This window comes from Anabrus simplex, chromosome 1, assembly GCF_040414725.1.
Source record: "Anabrus simplex isolate iqAnaSimp1 chromosome 1, ASM4041472v1, whole genome shotgun sequence".
NCBI lineage: Eukaryota > Metazoa > Arthropoda > Insecta > Orthoptera > Tettigoniidae > Anabrus > Anabrus simplex.
Window position 1 is genome coordinate 1,420,551,688 of NC_090265.1, and position 21,247 is coordinate 1,420,572,934.

General features: G+C 39.0%; 1 protein-coding gene across 1 annotated transcript in view; it reads right to left on the bottom strand.

Annotated features, from left to right (window-relative positions):
* The window catches only part of LOC136858380 (flavin reductase (NADPH)), a 95,555-nt gene extending 75,133 nt beyond the window's left edge, over positions 1-20,422 (bottom strand). Inside the window, exon 1 of the mRNA XM_067137881.2 lies at positions 20,181-20,422. Within this exon, the coding sequence (XP_066993982.1) occupies positions 20,181-20,259 (79 nt within the window). The 5' untranslated portion in view covers positions 20,260-20,422. The remainder of the gene's footprint in view (positions 1-20,180) is intronic.
* Positions 20,423-21,247: the final 825 nt, after the last annotated feature.

The window sequence follows — 21,247 nt, forward strand, 5'->3', positions numbered from 1 at the left end:
GGCGATGTTGGAGTCGATTAGTAATAACCAACGACTGCTATTCTCTAAAGAAAATTCGAAATGAAAGAGGATAACAAGTTTTCGTAATAAATGCGTAAAAGACGTGACCGATAGCAGTTAACTCGTTTAAAATAACGGCTGAAGTAAACGATCTCTTAATTTTAATGTTATTGGTACCGGTACTGAAATTGGTGATGATGATGATGCTTGTTGTTTTAAGGGGCCTAACATCGAAGGTCATCGGCCCCGGTACTGAAATTAAGTAAGAATGTGACACACCTCAAGATATGACAGAATACATCACTGATTTCAGAGGATAGTTCATATTTCCTCGCGTCTAGTTAAATTTCGAAAAGGCTATTCAGATGTAAATTTTAGGGAGGATAAATCATTTCTCTACAAGCGTTTAATGTGTTCATGACACATATACGGTTAAGTTAGGTGACGCCATTTGAAGAAGAAAACTCTGGAGTGATACCTTATTTCTCCGAATCCAAGACGACGTATTTTTACTCAGAATCTAATGCGAAAAATCAAGGGTCGTTTTGCATTCGCGGCCTAACAGTAATGAATACCACTGGCAACTCGCGCGGTAACCACGCTGCTTCTTTTCAGTCCCGCACGCGCACGCACACACAAAATTCGTTGACAGTAAGCGCCCGACTCTTTATTATACATCGCTAGCCGTGACAACCGGTTGTACAGTGCCTGTGTGTAACGTCATTGAATGATATTCTATTAGCCTCTACAAAAACGTTTTTCAAATCTGCAGAATGACATCGAAACATGCGAGCCTTCGAATTCTTAAAACGGCCACGGCTACTCAGTGGCAGAGTTATAACGCGTCTACTGTACCTGACTCTTAGTAATATTAAATTTTATAGACAGCAAGAATATTTTCGTGATAGATAGTCGTAAAGATACGTGGAACAGGTATTGCCAGCAAATTTTCAACGGGTTCTCGTCGATATTATGATGCCAATTTTTTCGGTAATGGTTATTAAACACTCGGAAATGTAGAATCATTGTGCAGCCGCAAGAAAATATGGCATAGGCCTAACTAAAGCCAATATTTGGCGTCAGCGTGAAGACAAATATACAAAAAAATGCATTCGGTGGTCCGCAACAAGGACACTTTAAAGACGTCGAAAATGAAATTGTGAGGTACCGATATGTGCACGAAAAACGCAAGGGCGGAAAGGCCATAACGTGGCGCAATAAACTCGTTCGTTGACCTTCAACGTCTGCGATTAGGCCTATACATCGCTAGCCGCTGAAGTTGGCCGAACCCGGCAAGCGAGACGTGCGTGTAGCGGCAGCCGGTTATATCTGACGCTGAGTAAAAGAACCGTAACAGTTTTATAGACAGTAAGAATATTTTACTGACGGATCTCCGTATTGTAGAGACGCATGGAATAGGTATTGCCGGCAAATTTTCAACGGGTTCTCTTCCGTATTATGATGCCAATTTTAAGTTAATGGCTATTAAACCCGCGGAAATAAAGAATAATCGTGCAGCCGAAAAAAATACGGCATAACGAAAGCCAATGTTCGGCGTCTAAAACAGTATGAAAATGCGTACTCTACAACAAAGGCATTCATATGATTTTACAAAGCACTTTTTGAGCCTGATTTAAATATTTGAAGGAAAAAATGGGGATCGTCTTGAATTCTGAGAAATACGGAACTGTATTTTTTTCAGAATGAAATTAAACATACACTTTCACGCAGTATCGCATTTCAAAAAGTAACCAAAAAGTCGTAGTGTGGATATCATCCGCGGAAACGCAAGTTTCGAACAAACTGATTGCCGTTTCATACTGATTTTAATGCATATGGGGAATTTTCCGACTTTTATACAAAATCGGATATAACGACAATCCGCTATAGCGAGTAATTTTCCGCTGTTGTGAATTCTCGCTATAATGGACTTCTACTGTATTTGCCCCAATTCGTCCTCTTGAATTCCAACTTTATCTTCATATGAAAACATCACTCAACCTTCTCCATCTACTAATGTTATTCAATGCCATCTGTCCAGCAATAGTTTGGTGCATACCATTTATTACATGAAAAAAAGAATCACTTTTAAAGCCTGTATTGTCAATCTAATACAAGTAGTTTGGTTCTTTGTGGAAATTCCACCTTTATAATACTGTAATCATTTATTCTATACAATACTATAATTATTTATTCTATTCAGAATATAAAGTTAATGGGACATGTTTTGTCTCCTTAAGAGACATCCTCGGACATAACAAGGAACTGAAACCAAAAAGCAAAGATACACATACATTTTAAAATACACTAGAATTATCTTTGGTGATAATCTAGTTTTGAAGACTTGTAGTTAAATATGCGTGCCTCTGTGGAGACGTGAAATTTAAAATAACATGCATTCAACTGAAAAGGATTCACACCATTGAGGTGTTTTTTCACAAATTATGTCTTAAGTGTTTATGAAACCTTAGTTATTAGATGGTCTTCAAAAATTCTTGTGGAGCACTAATATGCGTGAGACAGATTATATAGAGATGTTACTCTCTTCTTAAAATCCTTTAGATTTGTTCCAAAATAATATTAAAAGTGATGATTATAATTGCCAAGTTAAAATATTAAAATGACAGTTCTAGCATGCCGTAATATTACATTCTTGCTGTTGAATAAAATGAAGCATGAATCCAGAGCTGAACTTCTCTCATAGATCAATGTTATTTAAAATCTAATTCTTAGGCTTGGTCGAATTGGTGACCTCATACGTTGAAATGAAGAAGTTAAAGATTCCACTGAAGTTAAAATGGGGAGGTCTAGAAGAAAAAGAAATAGTAAAGAATTATTTTTTACAAGTTGTTTTATGTTACACCGACACAGATAGGTCTTATGGCGACGATGGGACAAGAAAGGGCTATGAGTGGGAAGGAAGCGGCCGTGGCCTTAATTAAGGTACAGCCCCAGTGGGAAACTATGGAAAACAATCTTCAGGGCTGCCAACAGTGGGGTTCGAACCCACTATCTCCCGAATACTGGATACTGGCCGCACTTAAGTGACCGAAGCTGTCGAGCTCAGTAGTAAAGAATTAAGAAAAATCCGGAAGATAATTGAAAGCTGTTATACGATTGGAAATATTGCATGTATCCAAGTACTTATTTCTTTTCTGGTCTTTCTTTGGTGTGGCCAGCTTGCACGTGGCCTTGTGTTAGGCTAAGACCAACTGATCTTCTGATAGGAATAGCGAGCGTTTGGGTGGAGATGTGAAGGTATTGAAGGGAATGTGATTGATAAGAGGGAGTAGGAGAGCTGTGTACTTGTTACAGTAACTATAACGAAAAATGCATTAATAATCACCTCAAAGAGCATATTGAGATTTTCTGATATTTCGTTCAAATTGTCATTTGGGTTAATTAAGGTACAGCCCCAGTGGGAAACTATGGAAAACAATCTTCAGGGCTGCCAACAGTGGGGTTCGAACCCACTATCTCCCGAATACTGGATACTGGCCGCACTTAAGTGACCGAAGCTGTCGAGCTCAGTAGTAAAGAATTAAGAAAAATCTGGAAGATAATTGAAAGCTGTTATACGATTGGAAATATTGCATGTATCCAAGTACTTATTTCTTTTCTGGTCTTTCTTTGGTGTGGCCAGCTTGCACGTGGCCTTGTGTTAGGCTAAGACCAACTGATCTTCTGACAGGAATAGCGAGCGTTTGGGTGGAGATGTGAAGGTATTGAAGGGAATGTGATTGATAAGAGGGAGTAGGAGAGCTGTGTACTTGTTACAGTAACTATAACGAAAAATGCATTAATAATCACCTCAAAGAGCATATTGAGATTTTCTGATATTTCGTTCAAATTGTCATTTGGGTTATTTCTTTGATCGATGTTGATAAAAATATTCTCATAAATGTTTGACAGAATGCCTTCATTAATCATATTAAAAATGGATAAAGCCTGTTCTATTGTTAAGAACATGGTTAAAATCAGACATATGGGTGCTCATAGCTGAAAATCTGTTATGATTTTTAAGCATTGGTGTGTTCCGGATAGCAAGTGAGAAAATTGCATCCGGTCTGATCTACGTAACTAGCCTTATGCTGTATGTAACTCAACTTATAAACTCCAGAATTTGTAAATATTGTACTGTTATTGTTGATACTATGTGGGTTATAAAATAAAATTGTTATTAACTGTTTTAAATGCTATATTGAAGTTGTAATTTTGCAAACATGTCTAACATAATCAGAAAGAATGATTTCAAAAGAGCTTACATGCAACACAATGTCAAGATGACTAGCCTGTAATTTTGGCTTTATGTTTATCACCCTTTCCTTTGTACACAGGGGCTACTATGGCAACTCTCCGTATAGCCTATTTGGTATGGCTCGTTTATGACAACAGTAATCAAGTAAGTACTTCAGATATGGTACTATACACAGAGTGTCTACAGATTTGAGCAAACCACTTTTTAAGACTTTTTCATGACCGTTTTGTCAAATTTTTCATGACCCGATCGAAACATGCAAGAATGTCGCATGGTCATCTCATCCCCAAAAGGCTATACCACAAACTTTGTTTACAAAGAGTTTCTGGGGTAAATGAAACTCAATTTTTCAGTGAGCTTTTATACTTCAGGGATTTTCAGATAATGTCTTAGTACAGTACTGAAGAACGATTACTTTTACCAAATTATGAAATCCACGCGAGAAGCCACAGGTAACTGCTAGTATGTACATAAAGTTCACTGCAGAACGTACAGCACACAAAATTAATGTCTTTCCCATCACTGTCAACTGCAGGCTTAAATACCAATAAAATATGACTTTTAAGTTTAGGATCCGCTTCAGAAGTCTTGTGTTGTGCGGTTTTTAGTTCGTTTGTTGCTTCTTTTTTTTTTTTTACTTCACGATTTTTTGCCACGGTTTCTTTTCTTTTGGAACTACAGTCCACATTCATTTCCGATAACAGGATAGACGGAGAGGTCAAACTGAAAACCACAGCAAATTTGATCGGCTCCACTCGACCGTAATGCAACGCACTCCGCTGATATTCAGTACACTGTACACATTGAAGCAGTCAGCCCATAGAATTACCACAGCGTTGTTCTTGGCTCACCGCGTACGAATGACAGAGTGCTGTCCAGACCGGCCCGTGCGATGATGTCACAGGCTTCGTATGTTCGAGCCTTTCAAAGCCCATTGCAGTCTACTGCCGAAGTAAATCGTGGGCTGGGCCTCTCTGCAGGACTCTGACCCACGGCATTAACTATTCTGCTACAGTGTTGCAGATACAATGGTCTACCATTTCCCTGGAGCCATTTTGAAATCTAGTAGACAGTCTACGCCGCAGAGCTGTAATAAAGGCCACCCCACCCCATCTACTGGGCAGTATATCTGAAGAAGACTTAACCCTTATGCTGCAACATTTGACTTAAGTCGAAAGAGATTTTTTTTACCTTTTGACTGTGATATTCTACTTTAGTCCACTTCCGAGGAAAACATAGTTTGCTGTGTGACTGTACTTTACCAGTACTCTCTGAATCAGAAAAACAGTATTTTGGTTGCAAAGTATTACCAGGTTGCTTGCTAGAGGAGTTTGCTTGGCTATTAAGCCCATGCATTTTCTCTACTGTAATACTGTTTTAGAGTGCCATTGTTTGTAAGGGTTGAGCAAGATTTTATTTACATGTGTGTTATTTGAGTATCTCTGAAACGTAATAAGTCAACAATAAGCATTGTTAATGTCCAATAGAGAGGTCCTATTTCCCGCACACAAAATACCCATTTGAAAATATTAATTTTTTGTCTCACATTGCCTTCATTGATCTTGAATAGGCTTTCGACTGTGTTCCACATCATGTGATCCAGTATGCACTTTGTGACCATGGTGTTACATAAATGCTTATCGATTGGATCAAGATGCTATACACGAACACCACAAGTCATCCACATTGCGCTGTCAGAATCTCGGAGAGCTTCCCAGTGAAAGCCGGTGTACACCTTTGTCCTCGTCATGAACACAATCACACAGGACCTGCAGAGAAGTGTCCCTTGGACTCTCTTACATGCAGATGATGTCGCACTTACTGACACCTCCAGAAGTGGACTGCAGTGTCAAGTTGAAGATTGGAACAACCATCTCTCACAATACGGTCTTAGACTGAACAAAAAGAATACCAAATAGCTGGAAACCATCCCAAGCAACAGCTCAAATCAAGTTGATGGAGAGACCTTAACGAAGACACTAAGGTTTAGGTATCTAGGATCCCGCCTACAGGCTGATGGTAAGATAGATGATGAAATGCGAAGTAAGATAAAGGCAACATGGATGATATGGAGGGAAGTCACAGGTGTACTCTACCATTACATCTGAAGTCCAAAATATACCGCATGATAGTATGTCCTGTTGCTTTATACGGTGTTGAATGTCGAACAGTTGACACAGCTACAGAACGCCAATTACACACCATGGAAATGTGTATGCTCCGTCAGTTAATGGACATCACATTCCTGCATCATATAAAAAACTACAGTCTGCCAGCAAATGGGCACTGCACCCATCACTGAGAAGGACCGGGAAATACATCTCCAATGGTATGGTCACGTCATGCGTGCTGCACCTTGAACAGTTGCCAATTTCACCCACATCTTTGAAATAAATGGGCAACGACCATGTGGAGATCCAAAGCAGTGCTGGCATGACACAGAAAATGTTGATATGAAGACTCTGAACTTAAGACCACACATTGCCGAAGACCATGCAATATGGCAAGACAAGACTCAATCACTATCAGTCACTACTGATCTGCATTTAGGGCAGTTGCCCAGGTGGCAGATTCCCTATCTGTTGGTCTCCTAGCCTTTTCTTAAATGATTTCAAAGAAACTGGAAATTTATTGAACATCTCCCTTGGTGAGTTATTCCTATACCTAACTCCCCTTCAAATAAACAAATATTTGCCCCAGTTGACCCTCTTGACTTCCAATTTTATCTCCATATTGTGATCTTTCCTACTTTTAAAGACACCACTCAAACTTATTCATCTACTAATGACATTCCACGCCATCTCTCCAATGGCAGCTCGAAACATATCACTTATTAAATGGCCTCCTCGAGCGGCTAAGGTGACTAGTCGCCTCTCTTCCAACATAAGGGACTTCAATATGCACTCATTGCGTTTTATTCTCCATCTAAGACTTTGTTGAACTCCCAGCAGAAACTCGAGGACACAGTTTTGGAAATTTGGATACTTGCCTCTACACACATATGCAGTTTCAGGCGTGATTAATTCTGTGATGTGAACTATTCCACTAGTCAACTATCTACAAGTGATTTTTCGTACCTGACTCATTTTCTATGCAATAGAATGAGATTTATCTTGTGACTATTTTAATTTTACTTTATCATTCAACGAAAAATAATAATGATTTTCAGAAGTATTGTAAAACAGTTTTTTATGATTGACTGATAGCAATGTAAAATCTAATATGATCATTTACCTTATTATTAGCTTACGTAATTTGATATACGGTATTTTAACCTCCGTCAATATGACTGTAGTGTTATTATCTTAATTATGTGAAATGGTTAGAAGCTTATACACTAATTATACGGTCATTGATTGTCACTAATGAGAACATTAGTTCTTAGAGAACTATTATACATTAAGTCACTAGGTTCGGGGCCCTGATCAAACTTTAGGTTAAGTTTGTTATGGCTGAAGATGCTTACGAGAGTTGAGGGAAACATGTCCCAACTTATAACACCAGTTGTAACGATTGTATACTAAATATAAGGATTAATAAGGATTGGAAAGGTTGTTTATCTTATTGTTTATATTTATGATTATTATAACATACCACTTAGTCGAGCAGCCCGTCTCCTTTCTCCCAAGTCTTCCCAACCCAAACTTTGCAATATTTTTGTAACACTACTCTTTTGTCGGAAATCACCCAAAACAAATCAAGCTGCTTTTCTTTGGATTTTTTCCAGTTCTTGAATCAAGTAATCCTCATGAGGGTCCCATACGCTGGAACCATACTCCATTTGGGATCTTACCAGAGACTTATATGCCCTCTCTATTACATCCTTACTACAACCACTAAACACCCTCATAACCATGTGCAGAGTCCGGCTCCATGGCTAAATGGTTAACGTGCTGGCCTTTGGTCACAGGGGTCCGGATTCGATTCCCGGCAGGGTTGGGAATTTTAACCATAATTGGTTAATTTCGCTGGCACAGGGGCTGGGTGTATGTCTCGTCTTCATCATAATTTCATCATCACAACGCGCAGGTCGCCTACGGTCGTCAAATTGACAGACCTGCATCTGGCGAGCTGAACTTGTCCTCGGACACTCCCGACACTAAAAACCATACGCCATTTCATTTTTTATCATGTGCAGAGATCTGTACCCTTTATTTACAATACTATTTACATGATTACCCCAATGAGGATCTTTCATTATATTAACACCTAGGTACTTACAGTGATCATCAACGTAGTAATTAAAACTGAGACGACTTTTCCTATTTATGAAACTCATAACCTGACTTTCAACTCCATTTATCATCATACCATTGCCTGCTGTCCATCTCACAACATTATCCAGGTCATTTTGCAGTTGCTCACAATCTTGTAACTTATTTATTACTCTATACAGACTAACATCATCCGCAAAAAGCCTTATCTCTGATTCCACTTCTCATATCACTTGCATATAAAAGAAATCATAAAGGTCCAATAATACCGCCTTGAGGAATTCCCCTCTTAATTACTACAGGGTCAGATAAAGCTTTGCTTACCCTAAATCTTCTAGATGTATTTTCTAGAAATATAGCAACCCATTCAGTCACTCTTTTGCTAGTCCAATTGCACTCATTTTTGCCAGTAGTCTCCCATGATCCACTCTATCAAATGCCTTCGATAGGTCAATCGCAATACAGTGCATTTGACCTCCTGAATCCAAGGTCTGCTATACCTTGCTGGAATCCTACAAGTTGAGCTTCAGTGGAATAACCTTTCCTAAACCCAAACTGCCTTTTACCGAACCAGTTATTAATTTTGCAAACATGTCTAATATAATCAGAAAGAATGCTTTCCCAAAGCTTACACACAATGCATATCAAACTGACTGGCCTGTAATTTTCAGCCTTATGTCTATCACCTTTTCCTTTTTTCTTTTTTCTAGTGGTTTTACGTAAGTAAAATTATTTCTTGAATAAAATTACTGTGTCCACCTATTGAATACATCTAATTTTTGATCTGATTATTGAATACCTCACCTATTCAATACCTATTCAATACAGTAATTTTATTCAAGAAATATTAATGAGATTAGTTACTAGTGGCTTTACGTCGCACAGACATAGATAGGTCTTATGGCGATGATGGGATGGTGTGAAAATGGGAAACCACAGAAAACAATCTTCAGGGCTGTCAACAGTGGGATTCGAACACACTATCTCCCGGATGCAAGCCCACAGCTGCGCACACCTAACCGCACGGCCAACTCGCCGGTACCCTTTTCTTTATACACAGAGTCTACTATAGCAACTCTCCATTCATTTGGCATAGCTCCATCATGCACACAATAATCAAATGAGTACTTCAGATATGGTACTATATCTAAACCCATTGTCTTTAGTATATCCCCAGACATCTAGTCCATTCCAGCCGTTTTTCTAGTTTTCTACTTCTGTATCTTATTGTAAATGTTGTAATCATAGGAAAATTTTAATATTTCTTTAGTACTAGTCACCTCCTCTACCTGGACATTATGCTTGTAACCAACAATCTTTACATATGGCTGACTGAATACTGCTGCCTTTTGAAGATCCTCACATACACACTCCCCTTGTTCATTAATTATTCCTGGAATGTCCTTCTTGGAACCTGTTTCTGCCTTTAATTACCTATACATACCCTTCCATTTTTCACTAAAATTTGTATGACTGCATATTATGCTTGCCATCATGTTATCCTTAGCTGACTTCTTTGCTAAATTCAATTTCCTAGTAAGTTCCTTAGATTTCTCCTTACTTCCACAGCCATTTCTAACTACAGTATTTCTTTCCAATCTGCACCTCCTTCTTAGTCTGTTTACTTCTCTAGTATAATATAGTGGGTCTTTACCATTCCTTACCACCTTTGAAGGTACAAACCTGTTTTCACAATCCTCAACAATTCCTTTAAACCCATGCCGGAGTCTGTTTACATTTTTATTTACTATTTTCCCACCCATCATATTTACTTTTAAAAAACTCCCTCATGTCTGTTATCAGCCATATGGTACTACCTAATAGTCCAACTTTTAAGATGTTCCTTCCTATCACATCTACTTTTAACTACAACGAAAACAGCTTCATGATCACTAATACCATCTACTACTTCAGTTTCTCTATAGAGCTCATCTGGTTTAACCAGCACCACGTCCAGTATATTCTTCCCTCTAGCTGGTTCCATCATTTTTTGAATCAGCTGTCCTTCCCACATTAACTTACTTGCCATTTGTTGGTCATGCTTCCTCTCGTTCACATTACCCTCCCAATTGACATTTAGTAAACTGAGATCACCCGCTGCAATCACATTCCTTTCCATATCGTTTCCCACATAGCTGATTATATTATCAAATAATTCTGTTGTCAACTTTTTTGCAGCTTACAAATTCTTCTTTCACCAGAATGACCCCCCTCCTTCCATTCCTATCCTATCTCCACGATACACACTCCAGTTCTGTGAGAAAAGTTCTGCACCCTCTATATCATTTCTCCGTCATGCTTCATCTCCTATTACAATATCTGGTAGGCCTGGACTCAAATGAAAATAGACACTTGACAAGCAACTAGTGATACTCAGTATACCAAATGATAAGACAAGACCTTTGGTGCAAACCCTTTTTTTAAATACAGTTCTTTTAATCAAAATAAATATCTATTTACTTAATTTTATTCCTTTCTTTACAATATTTCTACAGTTCAACACTAACATTTTTATGTCATCCCTATCTGACTTCCACATCCCTGTACCCTTATCACTGCTCCCAGTTTCCCTGAATGTACCTCCCTATAACCCTACTAAACAAATTTCCTAACTTATACGTACTACAGCAGTTTAAGTGAAGTCCATCTGAGCACAGATCCTTATCTCCTACCCACCCATTAGGATACAGAAATCTCACTCCCAGTTTTCCACATACCCACTCCAAATTTGCATTTAAATCCTCAATCATTTTCCAATCAATATACTTCCTACACAGTATTCCACTGATAACAATCTCCACTTCCTTAAACTTCAATCGTGCTGCATTTACCAAATACCACACATTCCCGCATGGTGAACACACTCCCAGTCCTAATTTCCATGGCTACCTAAGCAATCATAATTTGTTCATTAGTGTGCAATAGTATTCCCAATAAACAGTCCTACTGCTCACTCTCTTCTAGTTCCATAACTGTCAAGACATCTCATTTAGTCTCCTCTCGATGATGATGATGATGCTTGTTGTTTAAAGGGGCCTAACATCTAGGTCATCGGCACATAATAGTACGAAATGACTCTAAATGTAATGACAATTTAAAAGTTCAAAATCATCCACTGACCAGAATAAAAAACGTGATGATGAGAATGAATGGATATGAATTTAAAACAATCAGTAGATCCGACCCAAAAACTATCATAAACAATTACTGACCTAGGGACTGGTTCTAAAGCACAATCCTTTAACAGGATGCTTGTTGTCTAAAGGGGTCCAAAATCCAGATCAACGGCCCCTCATAATAGTACTTATCGCTAGTAAAGTAGAACCATGGTATTTGTCGTGTTACAGTACTAATCAAAAGTAGCATAGACTCACGGTGTTCCACATATTATGGCACTACTCACAAGTATTGAACTTCACACAGGTAACGCAGACCTATGGTGCTTCTCACATAATGGCGCCACTTATAGGCAACGCAAACCCATGGTGTTCCTCACCTAGGTGTACTAATCACAGGTGCCGGTATTCTGTGGTGTTCTTGCTCACCTTAGCATACTTGCTACATCTGTGCCCGCAGAGGAGGTATTTTCATGTGCTGGACAAATTCATTCAGACTGAAGGTCGCTTTCTGCAAAACGAGCTGAAACTCTGATATTTCAGAATAGAAATTCTTCCTATATAACACCCGTATTACAGAACACTAACAGTACTTACCATACTGTCTGTGTACAATGTGTTGTGTCTGATTTTAATGCTTGTCACAAGATGAAGAATTGAGTTCATTTGTATATTTTACTTATTTCCATTACTGATGCTATCTTAACAGATCATTTAACTCCTTACCACATAGTTATCAATGAAATGTTTGACATTATATGAGTTTAGGCACATTACAAAGAACTAGATATTGTTTTGTCAATTATCACATTACGGATAATGTACATTATGGTACTTTATCCCTATGCATTAATATTTATTTTATTTATTTATTCCTTTGTGTGTTTATATATGAGGCGGTCCATTACAAAACTCGTCTTATCCATCATAAGTGATTTTTCAGGAAAAGCGAAAAACCTGTAATTTTTATAATATAAGTCTCACTTGTTTACATGTATTATGACGCGTTCAAGTCCAATGTCATAGGGTCGTCTTACTGAAGAATTATAAATGTAATTAATAGAACGTCCATAAATTACATTTGTATTTTGGATAAGACGAGTTTTGGAGCACCCAAACAAATTCGAAATATATTACCTCACACAACTTATTTTTAAACAAGAAAAATGAAAGGATTGAGAATATAATGTTGTAATAAAACTCACCAGTACACTCATGCACCTTTTTGCTATCAGTATAATGATATTCACAAATAAATTAAACACAGCAGTGTGATTTATCATATTTACATCCTATCCATAGTATTTGGGAGAGAATTCTTCCTTTATAGGCCACACTGCACTCACAATAGAAGTAACTTGAACAATAAAACATCACTTTGTTGTTAATCAAACTCTCAAATCTGTTCCCTCCTCCTGAGATCCATCACAAAGAACTTCTGTTTCTTCAACAAGATTGTTTTCGTCTACAGAAATTGAGGTGAACAGATTCTTATATAAAGAAAGCAACTCATTCCTATCCCAATCCATTCCAAAATGCTTTTCAAGCAAACTTTTTACGTCCTTTACTTTGGCGGGATTCAAGTTTACTCCTGGCAATAATTCAGGTGGCATTAGCATATCTCGCAGGCGTTTTCCCTTTTTCATTACGGATTTTCCTAAACCGATGTCTGAGTTGTAATGAGGTTCTCCCCATAAGGGCGACATTTCCCAGTGAGTCTTTGCTAATAACAAATTGTTTCACTGAAGAAAATTCTATGTGCCAAGATGCATGCATTTTCATCATATTTTCAGAAACCATTTTCCAATTGTGTTCACCGAGCAGTCTCTTCCAAACTTGAAGACTTCAGCATGTTTGCTAAAGATGTCTTCATATTCTGCTGGATTACAGATTATAGGGCATTTCCGTATCTCTCTCTCTCTCTCTCTCTCTCTCTCGACTTGAGCAAATACCCTGTCAGAGGGCAGAAATGAGTGGCCTGTCTAAGCAAAGACCAATTCAACACTTTCCATATTAAGCGGAGCTGTGTGTGTCAAGAAATATGAGCACATTGCAATCATTGTAGATTTGCGGTTCTGTCCTCCGCAGCAAAAATCCGCACGAATTCGTATAGTAGTGAAGTTTGACAAATCAGTTTGTGATAATCGATGGTAAACTGCAGATGACGTTTCATTAGACCCCTTGTTGAATTCATGATCCATCCATGTGTATGTAAAAACATTCTCCTTTGTCAACTTGGCATGTGAGGTACCCCTCACAATGGTAAAATTATAGGTGTACAATTGGCGACTGTAAAAGGCAATTTGATCTGGAACTTTTGGATTCACAAGATTCTTTTGGCAGTCAAATGAAAATATTGCCATGCTGTCCCTTTCCTCTTGGAGCTTTCTGAAAAAAGCTGCAGCCCTTAGTTTGTGTACTCTAAGTTCCAAGATTAAATCATTCTTCAGTGATACGTTCGAACTTTTAAGTTTAATTTTCTCCTTGAGCTCTATGTACTTTGAGCAAGCGTCAGTAACTGGTGTTCCGAATCCTATGTTGTAGCAACGCGTAAAAATTTCACGGAAGAACCACCGCTTCACCCTCACTTCTCTTCAGGTGATTTCTTGTTATACATTTTGTAAAGCTTAGCGATGCTTAAATTTCTGGGTAGATACTGTCTGATACCAATATAAATGGTCCGTTATTGGACATTATAAATTTTCCAGCTAGCTCATTCTTGGTTGCCAGCGTTTCGCCCTCGTGTGCTAGGGTGGGCTCATCAGTTGGTACCTAGCACACCTACCAATACGCTGGCTAGTGCATACCGTGGAGGCCACTGCGTAGGCTGACTGGAGCCACCGGCAGTGCCAATGCACTAAGAGACTTTGTTTCATCACTAAAAATTGATGCCTGCTTGGCCATCAGATGATATAGATGTTGATTCCCATAGGGAATCTGAAATATTTGTCCTGAATGAGCAAATTTATAATACCAATATAAATGGTCCGTTATTGGACATTATAAATTTTCCAGCTAGCTCATTCTTGGTTGCCAGCGTTTCGCCCTCGTGTGCTAGGGTGGGCTCTTAGTGCATTGGCACTGCCGGTGGCTCCAGTCAGCCTACGCAGTGGCCTCCACGGTATGCACTAGCCAGCGTATTGGTAGGTGTGCTAGGTACCAACTGATGAGCCCACCCTAGCACACGAGGGCGAAACGCTGGCAACCAAGAATGAGCTAGCTGGAAAATTTATAATGTCCAATAACGGACCATTTATATTGGTATTATAAATTTGCTCATTCAGGACAAATATTTCAGATTCCCTATGGGAATCAACATCTACAACATCTATATCATCATAGATACTGTCTGACCGGTGACTTTCCGCGGCAATAGTGACTTTCACAACACTGCACACTTTCAATGAAACGTTTCAGGGAGTGCCTCTTTTCAGTGTACTCTGGTTTGATCCTAGCTCCTCCCCTCTTTTCTGTTGGAAGTTTCCCTGTCGTGAAGTGAGTTCTGGCAATCCTATGAACCCGATCTTTGCTGACATGCAATACATTCAAGAATGTCTTTTGTCAGAACTGAATGTGAAACTGTTCTGTATTAGCAAGTTTTATATACCTTCCACAACAAGAGCAATATTTTCAGTCATCTTAATACACTCTATTCACAGCACAAAACTGCATGAATGACTAACACAGTTCAAGAACAACTCAAAGAGTGGAAAGACTGGCATAAAACGCGGGTATATTGTAGCGTGAGTCACGTGCTGAAATTATCCATTCCTATTGGTTGATTGTATATGGCGAGTTTTGGAACGACAAGCGCCGTGGATAAGGCGAGTTATGGAACAATAGCCTAAGTTTGGTGACAGATTTCTATGGGAAAAGGCGAGTTTTGGTGCTTAATTTTGTGTTAGAACTATCACAAACATCACCAAGAAGGCAATGCTACCTCTAAGTCATTTTTTTTTTTTTTAAATGGATAAGACGAGTTTTGGAACGGACCGCCTCATATGTCTACTTGATATGCCTCATATTAAGCACAGATTAGTAATTATACTGTTTGTTATATGTTAAATTTATATTGCATTATAAAAATTGTGCAAATAACCAATAATAGAAAGTACGGAGCATAGTACCACTGATAATAGCTGATAATCTTCTTTATAAATGTAAACTGTAGCTTAGAAGGTCAATATAAAGTTTAAATTTACCGCTATAAAGTTGTACTCGGTTTAACCGAATAATGACGTCATAGTCCTTGCTCCGAACCAAACTGCTCCGTCCCCACCACTAGTACTAATCAAAGCAACACCCAGACCCGTGGTGTTTTTCACAATGGTACTAATCACGGGTACAGGAAATCCCATACAGACCCACCTGTTGCTACAATTCACAAACCTATTGTGTACCTAACAAAGTGGTACAACTTGCAACTAAAGGCGACCTATGGCGTTTCCTGCGTGATTCTCTAATCGCATGTAGTTTCATGGTTCTAATACAATCATCCCTTGGTCGTCCCTTTTAGTCACCTCTTACGACAGGCAGGGGATACTGTGGGTGTATTCTTTGTCTGCGTCCCCATCTACAGGGGGTAGAGAGATAAAAAAATAAGAATGGATCAGTCACTTTGAAAAATGACGACACGGGCGAAGAAAGGCAAGGGCCACGAAGGGCATGAAAATTAAAGACTCCCTAGATCTCAAACGCTCTAATACCATCAGGGTCGGAAAGGAAGAAGAGTTGACCAAGTTATGTATTGAATAGAATGGCACATTAAATTTTCCTTTGTGAAGTACAACCCGTCAATACAGAATAATTCTAATATCTTGTAATGACCAAGAGAGGTCGGACAGAATAGAAGAAAGTGAGGAGCCTGGCACAAGTATGTGGAAGCAATGCCAGGACTCAGCTAAGGGCCCTCTGGTCACCAATGCACGCTCCTAAGTAAAGAGCCCCTGGTGTCCCTTTTAATTGCCTCTTATGACAGGGATACCGTGAGTGTATTCTTCATGTGCATCCCCCACCCATGGGGGGTTAGTCTCCTCTCATCCTACTCAATTCTACTTTACCGAGCAAGTTGGCTGTATGGTACGGGCTATGCAGCTGCAAGCTTGAATTCAGGAGATAAGTCAAACCTCACTATCTGCAACCCTGTAGATTGTTTCCCGTATTTTCCCACTTTTTCATCAAGCAAATACTGGAAGGTCACGCTCACTTCATTCCCAGTCCTACACCTTTCCTTTCCTACTAGCACCTAAAATCTCTCAGTTTAATTTCATGTGGCTAATACTAGCCTCATGCAGCCCCCTAGTAAGGCATATCCTCTGATGAGGGTAGGCAGTTACTGCAGTGTGGTGGATGATAGTGTTGTTTGTGTTTGTGTGTGTGTACAAGTTGCAGGAATGTTCAAGACAGCAAAAACATCCAGTCCCCATGCCAAGGGAATTAACCGTTTAGGATTAAGTTCTCTTAATATGACCAGGAATTGAACCGGTGTCCCAAAGACTGGAGCGCAAGAAGTTAACCGCTCAACCATAGAACCAGATGAAAACCAATTGCTTATGTGGTATTATACAACGAGGAAACAAACAAATTCAACTTTCTTCCTCCAATAAGCCTCAATAGATATCCCACTTAACACTATTTTATTTACCACATTATTTCCAAGGACTTCCAACCTATTCCATTAATCTTGCAGATTAGATGCTTTCAAAAAACATCTCATTTCATCCAGTTGTGAAACCCTACACAAAATTAATATCTCTACAGAGGAATGCAAAAGGGCCACTGATAATTCATTTTAAAGGTACTTAACATCATTGTTATCAAATCAATGGTTGAAGAAGGAAGGCAAGTTTTGAGTTCTCGGAGTGTCTGGTACAGACAGGTCTCAAAAATTCATCTTCTTCTTTGTTTGTTTGTATGAACTTTGCTTTCACACTTTGTCCAGTCACCAGGTTTATGGTTTGAGAGATCTAGGTAGATGAGCGGAAAGGTTACTTTGGCTGAAGATTTAGACAACTTTAACACCGAAAAAAGACATTATTGAGGGAAATGGATATTTCACAGGGATACTTTAGGTACTAGTTCTTGGTGCCATATTGATCCACCACAGCATCTTTCTACAGAAACAAACACAACTGGATCAACATACATGGGGAAGGAGGTTAAAGACGGATGTTAGATTCAGAAAAGAATTGTGTTAGGATTTCTGCTATTTGTAAATTGGGAGGATAAACTAGGCAAGAGACATTTGAAGCTCGTTGAAGGAACACACAAAAATCACATGGTTTATTGTACCGATTTCCTTTCCATATGCGCATATATTAGTATATATAAGCTTCATACGAAATAAGTGAACAGGAGTGCAAGCGTGGTTTAAATAGTTATGAGTAATAGTAGTAATGTGGCAGCGAGTGTAGCGGTGTATCAGGAACCATAGTTTTTGGGGAATGTCTCAAAAATAAGTGGAATATTACTTTTTTACCTAAGCCACGCAAACATAACACGATCAGGGAAGAGAGAAAACAAGAACTGATCTAAATGTGGCAGAGAAAAGAACCTTGGGACAATGCCACCAAATCACGCAAATGTAACAGGCTGTGTCACATTCAGAAGCTACCCAGAAATGACTGAACAGAAAACATTACAGAAAAAGTAGGCTAATGCGGACTCGCTGGATCTCAAAATCCCTGCTCGTATATAAAAAGTTGTGAGTTCTTTCATTAAGAATTTAAGAATTTCATAATGAAATCTGCAAAATCTTCCAAGGACTGATATGAAAACAGGCTTGAGCAGTACAGTTAATGCCATAAGTTTTCGTACACCTGAGCTGACAGTGTGTAGCACCGAGTCAGCTGCTATACGGTACTTGTTGGGGCTGATGGTATTATGAAACAATACATTCCTTTATTTTCATACATCTAAGATTTGAACAAAATGTGTACACAATCTCTAGTATTAAAGACATGATGTCAAGAAACACAAAGCAGCTATCATGTCATAAGTATTTGTACAGACATGAAAGTATTCTGTAAACAGGGTAGTAAACACAGTTCCCATAAGTAGAAACTTGTCCGACAAGCAGGTGTTCAGTCCGACGTCGACTGCACCTGTGTTTGTATGTGTGATTGTAAAGTGGGCTTGTCGGGAGACCCCGATTGACAGTGCAGTTTATAATAGATCGGTACTGTGCTACTAGATCTGTGGAAAACATACCATAAAGTGAACGTCCAGGCAAACTGACTGCCAGAGACAAAAGTAAAGTTGTAGATCTGATTACGAAAGATCCAAAATTAAGTGCTCCAAAGATAGCGGCAGAGCTATCCAATTACGGTATTGCATTACCTAAAAGCACAGTGTGCCGTGCTTTTAAACACAAAGGGTATAGGCCTAATGGTCCAGTTGCTCGCAAGAAGTTTTATATTTCTGAAGCAAAATGGAAGAAATGCCTTGCTTTTGCAAAACGATATGTCGATGTACCATCTGTGTTTTGGAATAAAGTTATTTTCTCCGATGAAAGTACATTTCATTTATTTGGGTCAGATGGACTACAAACTGTATAGCGGAAAAAGAATACAGAGCTACCGCCCAAAAACCAGTGTCTCACAGTGAAACACGGAGGTGGAAATGTGCTGGTTTGTGGATACATGAGTGCTGCCGGAGCAGGGAAGCTTCATATTATAGGCGGAATAATGGATCACAAAATGTGTATTGACATTTTAAAAACAAATCTGACTGCCAGTGCCGAACAAATGAACCTCCAAAACAACTTCGTGTTCGAACTAGACAATGATTCCAAGCATAACGCAAGACAATGGGTGTTGTATAATGTTCTGAAACAATATTTTGCTCCTCCTCAATCCCCGGATATTAATCCAATTGAGCAGTTATGGAGCATTTTGGAGACCCGGATACGGAAAAAGCAAATTACGTACAAGGCTGCCATGGTAACTGCTTTGCAGGAAGAATGCGCCTCTATTTCCAATGAGGGAACGAAAAACTCGTCGAATCAATGTCACGGCGTCTTCAAGTTCTCATTAAAGCGAAGGGAAACCCACCAAAGTAATGAAAACCTGGAGAGAGATTGCATTCATTTCGTTCACAACAAACACAGTAGGCCTACGTGTACGAATACTTTTGACACGATAGTTTTTTTGAGTTTCTTGACATTTATTTCATACCAGACAATGTGTACACGTTTTGTTCAAATCTTAGATGTATAAAAATAAAGGACTGTATTGTTTTGCAATACCATCAGTCCTATTACTCTAGCTCCAACAAGTATCGCATAGTAGCTGACTCAATGCTACACACCGTTCGTCAGCACAGGTGTACGAATACTAATGGCAATTACTGTAGTAACACTTTCCGAATCAAGTTCACAGATCTCTTGATGTGAGAATTGACATCTAAACCATATTGCAAACACTGAGAGGAGACAAATTAAATATACGTTGACCGATAGTAACAAGCGTCAACTAACAATGACAGGTCAGAAAAGGCAATTAATATATTAATACAGGCCTAGCCAAATGTGTGTACGATCCACTGAAAATTATCTACAGATTAACATAAAACACGGCAAGCAATAACGAGCACCTTGTTTCAAAGCCGTCGCTGTTGCATTCTGACCAATTTGTCCGCTGGCACCAAATATTACTATGTTTTTAATTGTCATCGTGTACTTAATACACACTGCAAACCAATAAAGCACCCTTGAAACCGGCAAATCGCACTGCTAAATCTTGTTGGTTGTCTCTTCCTTGATCTTCTTCTCCTACTGGAAGCGGAGGGTTGGGGAACGAGCGGGGGAAGAGGTTCGCTTCTATGAATATCACCCGTCACTATGTCTGTGTAAACATGTGTCTTGGAAACGTAAGTCCTTTTTATACCTTCTATTTACAATGTGAGATACGTAGAACATCCAATAGTGCCGAATAATAGAAGTGCCGCTCACGCAGTTATAGTTCTTGAACTTAGTCACACGTTTATAACCAAACACAGTTCACAGTGGAAGTGAGAAGCATAGTATATAGATCCGAAAATATCAACAGTTTATCATTACAACTGTAACTTTGAGCCATCAATAAACTTATTTAATATATCGATTAAGGTAGGAGAGAGTGCTGATAGTAAACATGAGACACTGGTAGGAAGGGGAATAGACAAATTCACTAAACGAATCATAAATTGACAAGAAGCAAATCCTGGACACTGAAACAAAATGTGGTTACTATCTCCAGTGGGTTGTCCGCACACACATGAAGGGAGGTTAGAAAGATGGAAGTGGTACTTATACTGCGGTGTAAGCGCATGATTGAAACGGAGACGTATTATATTCGTGTTATTCCGACGAGTGTATGAACCATAAAAATATCAGGGTTTATGAGGAAATGTAGGCTGAATTTGATTTTTTTTTTTTTAAATGCCATTCGTAAGAGTAGAATGCTACCCTTCATCTCGCGACGAAAGACAGGCTGCATCTTGGATTACGGGAAGGAAATCGAGGGGAGGGAGGGAGTGCTTTAGTGCTATTACTCCGGTGAAAGTTTAATGGGGCTTATGGTTCCAATCTGTAGCTAGCTTCAGGTAGTTTCCGTCCGAAATTTTAGATGGCGCTGGAGTTAATTCACACTGAGTAGATAGTTGTAGGAAGGTTCTGTAGA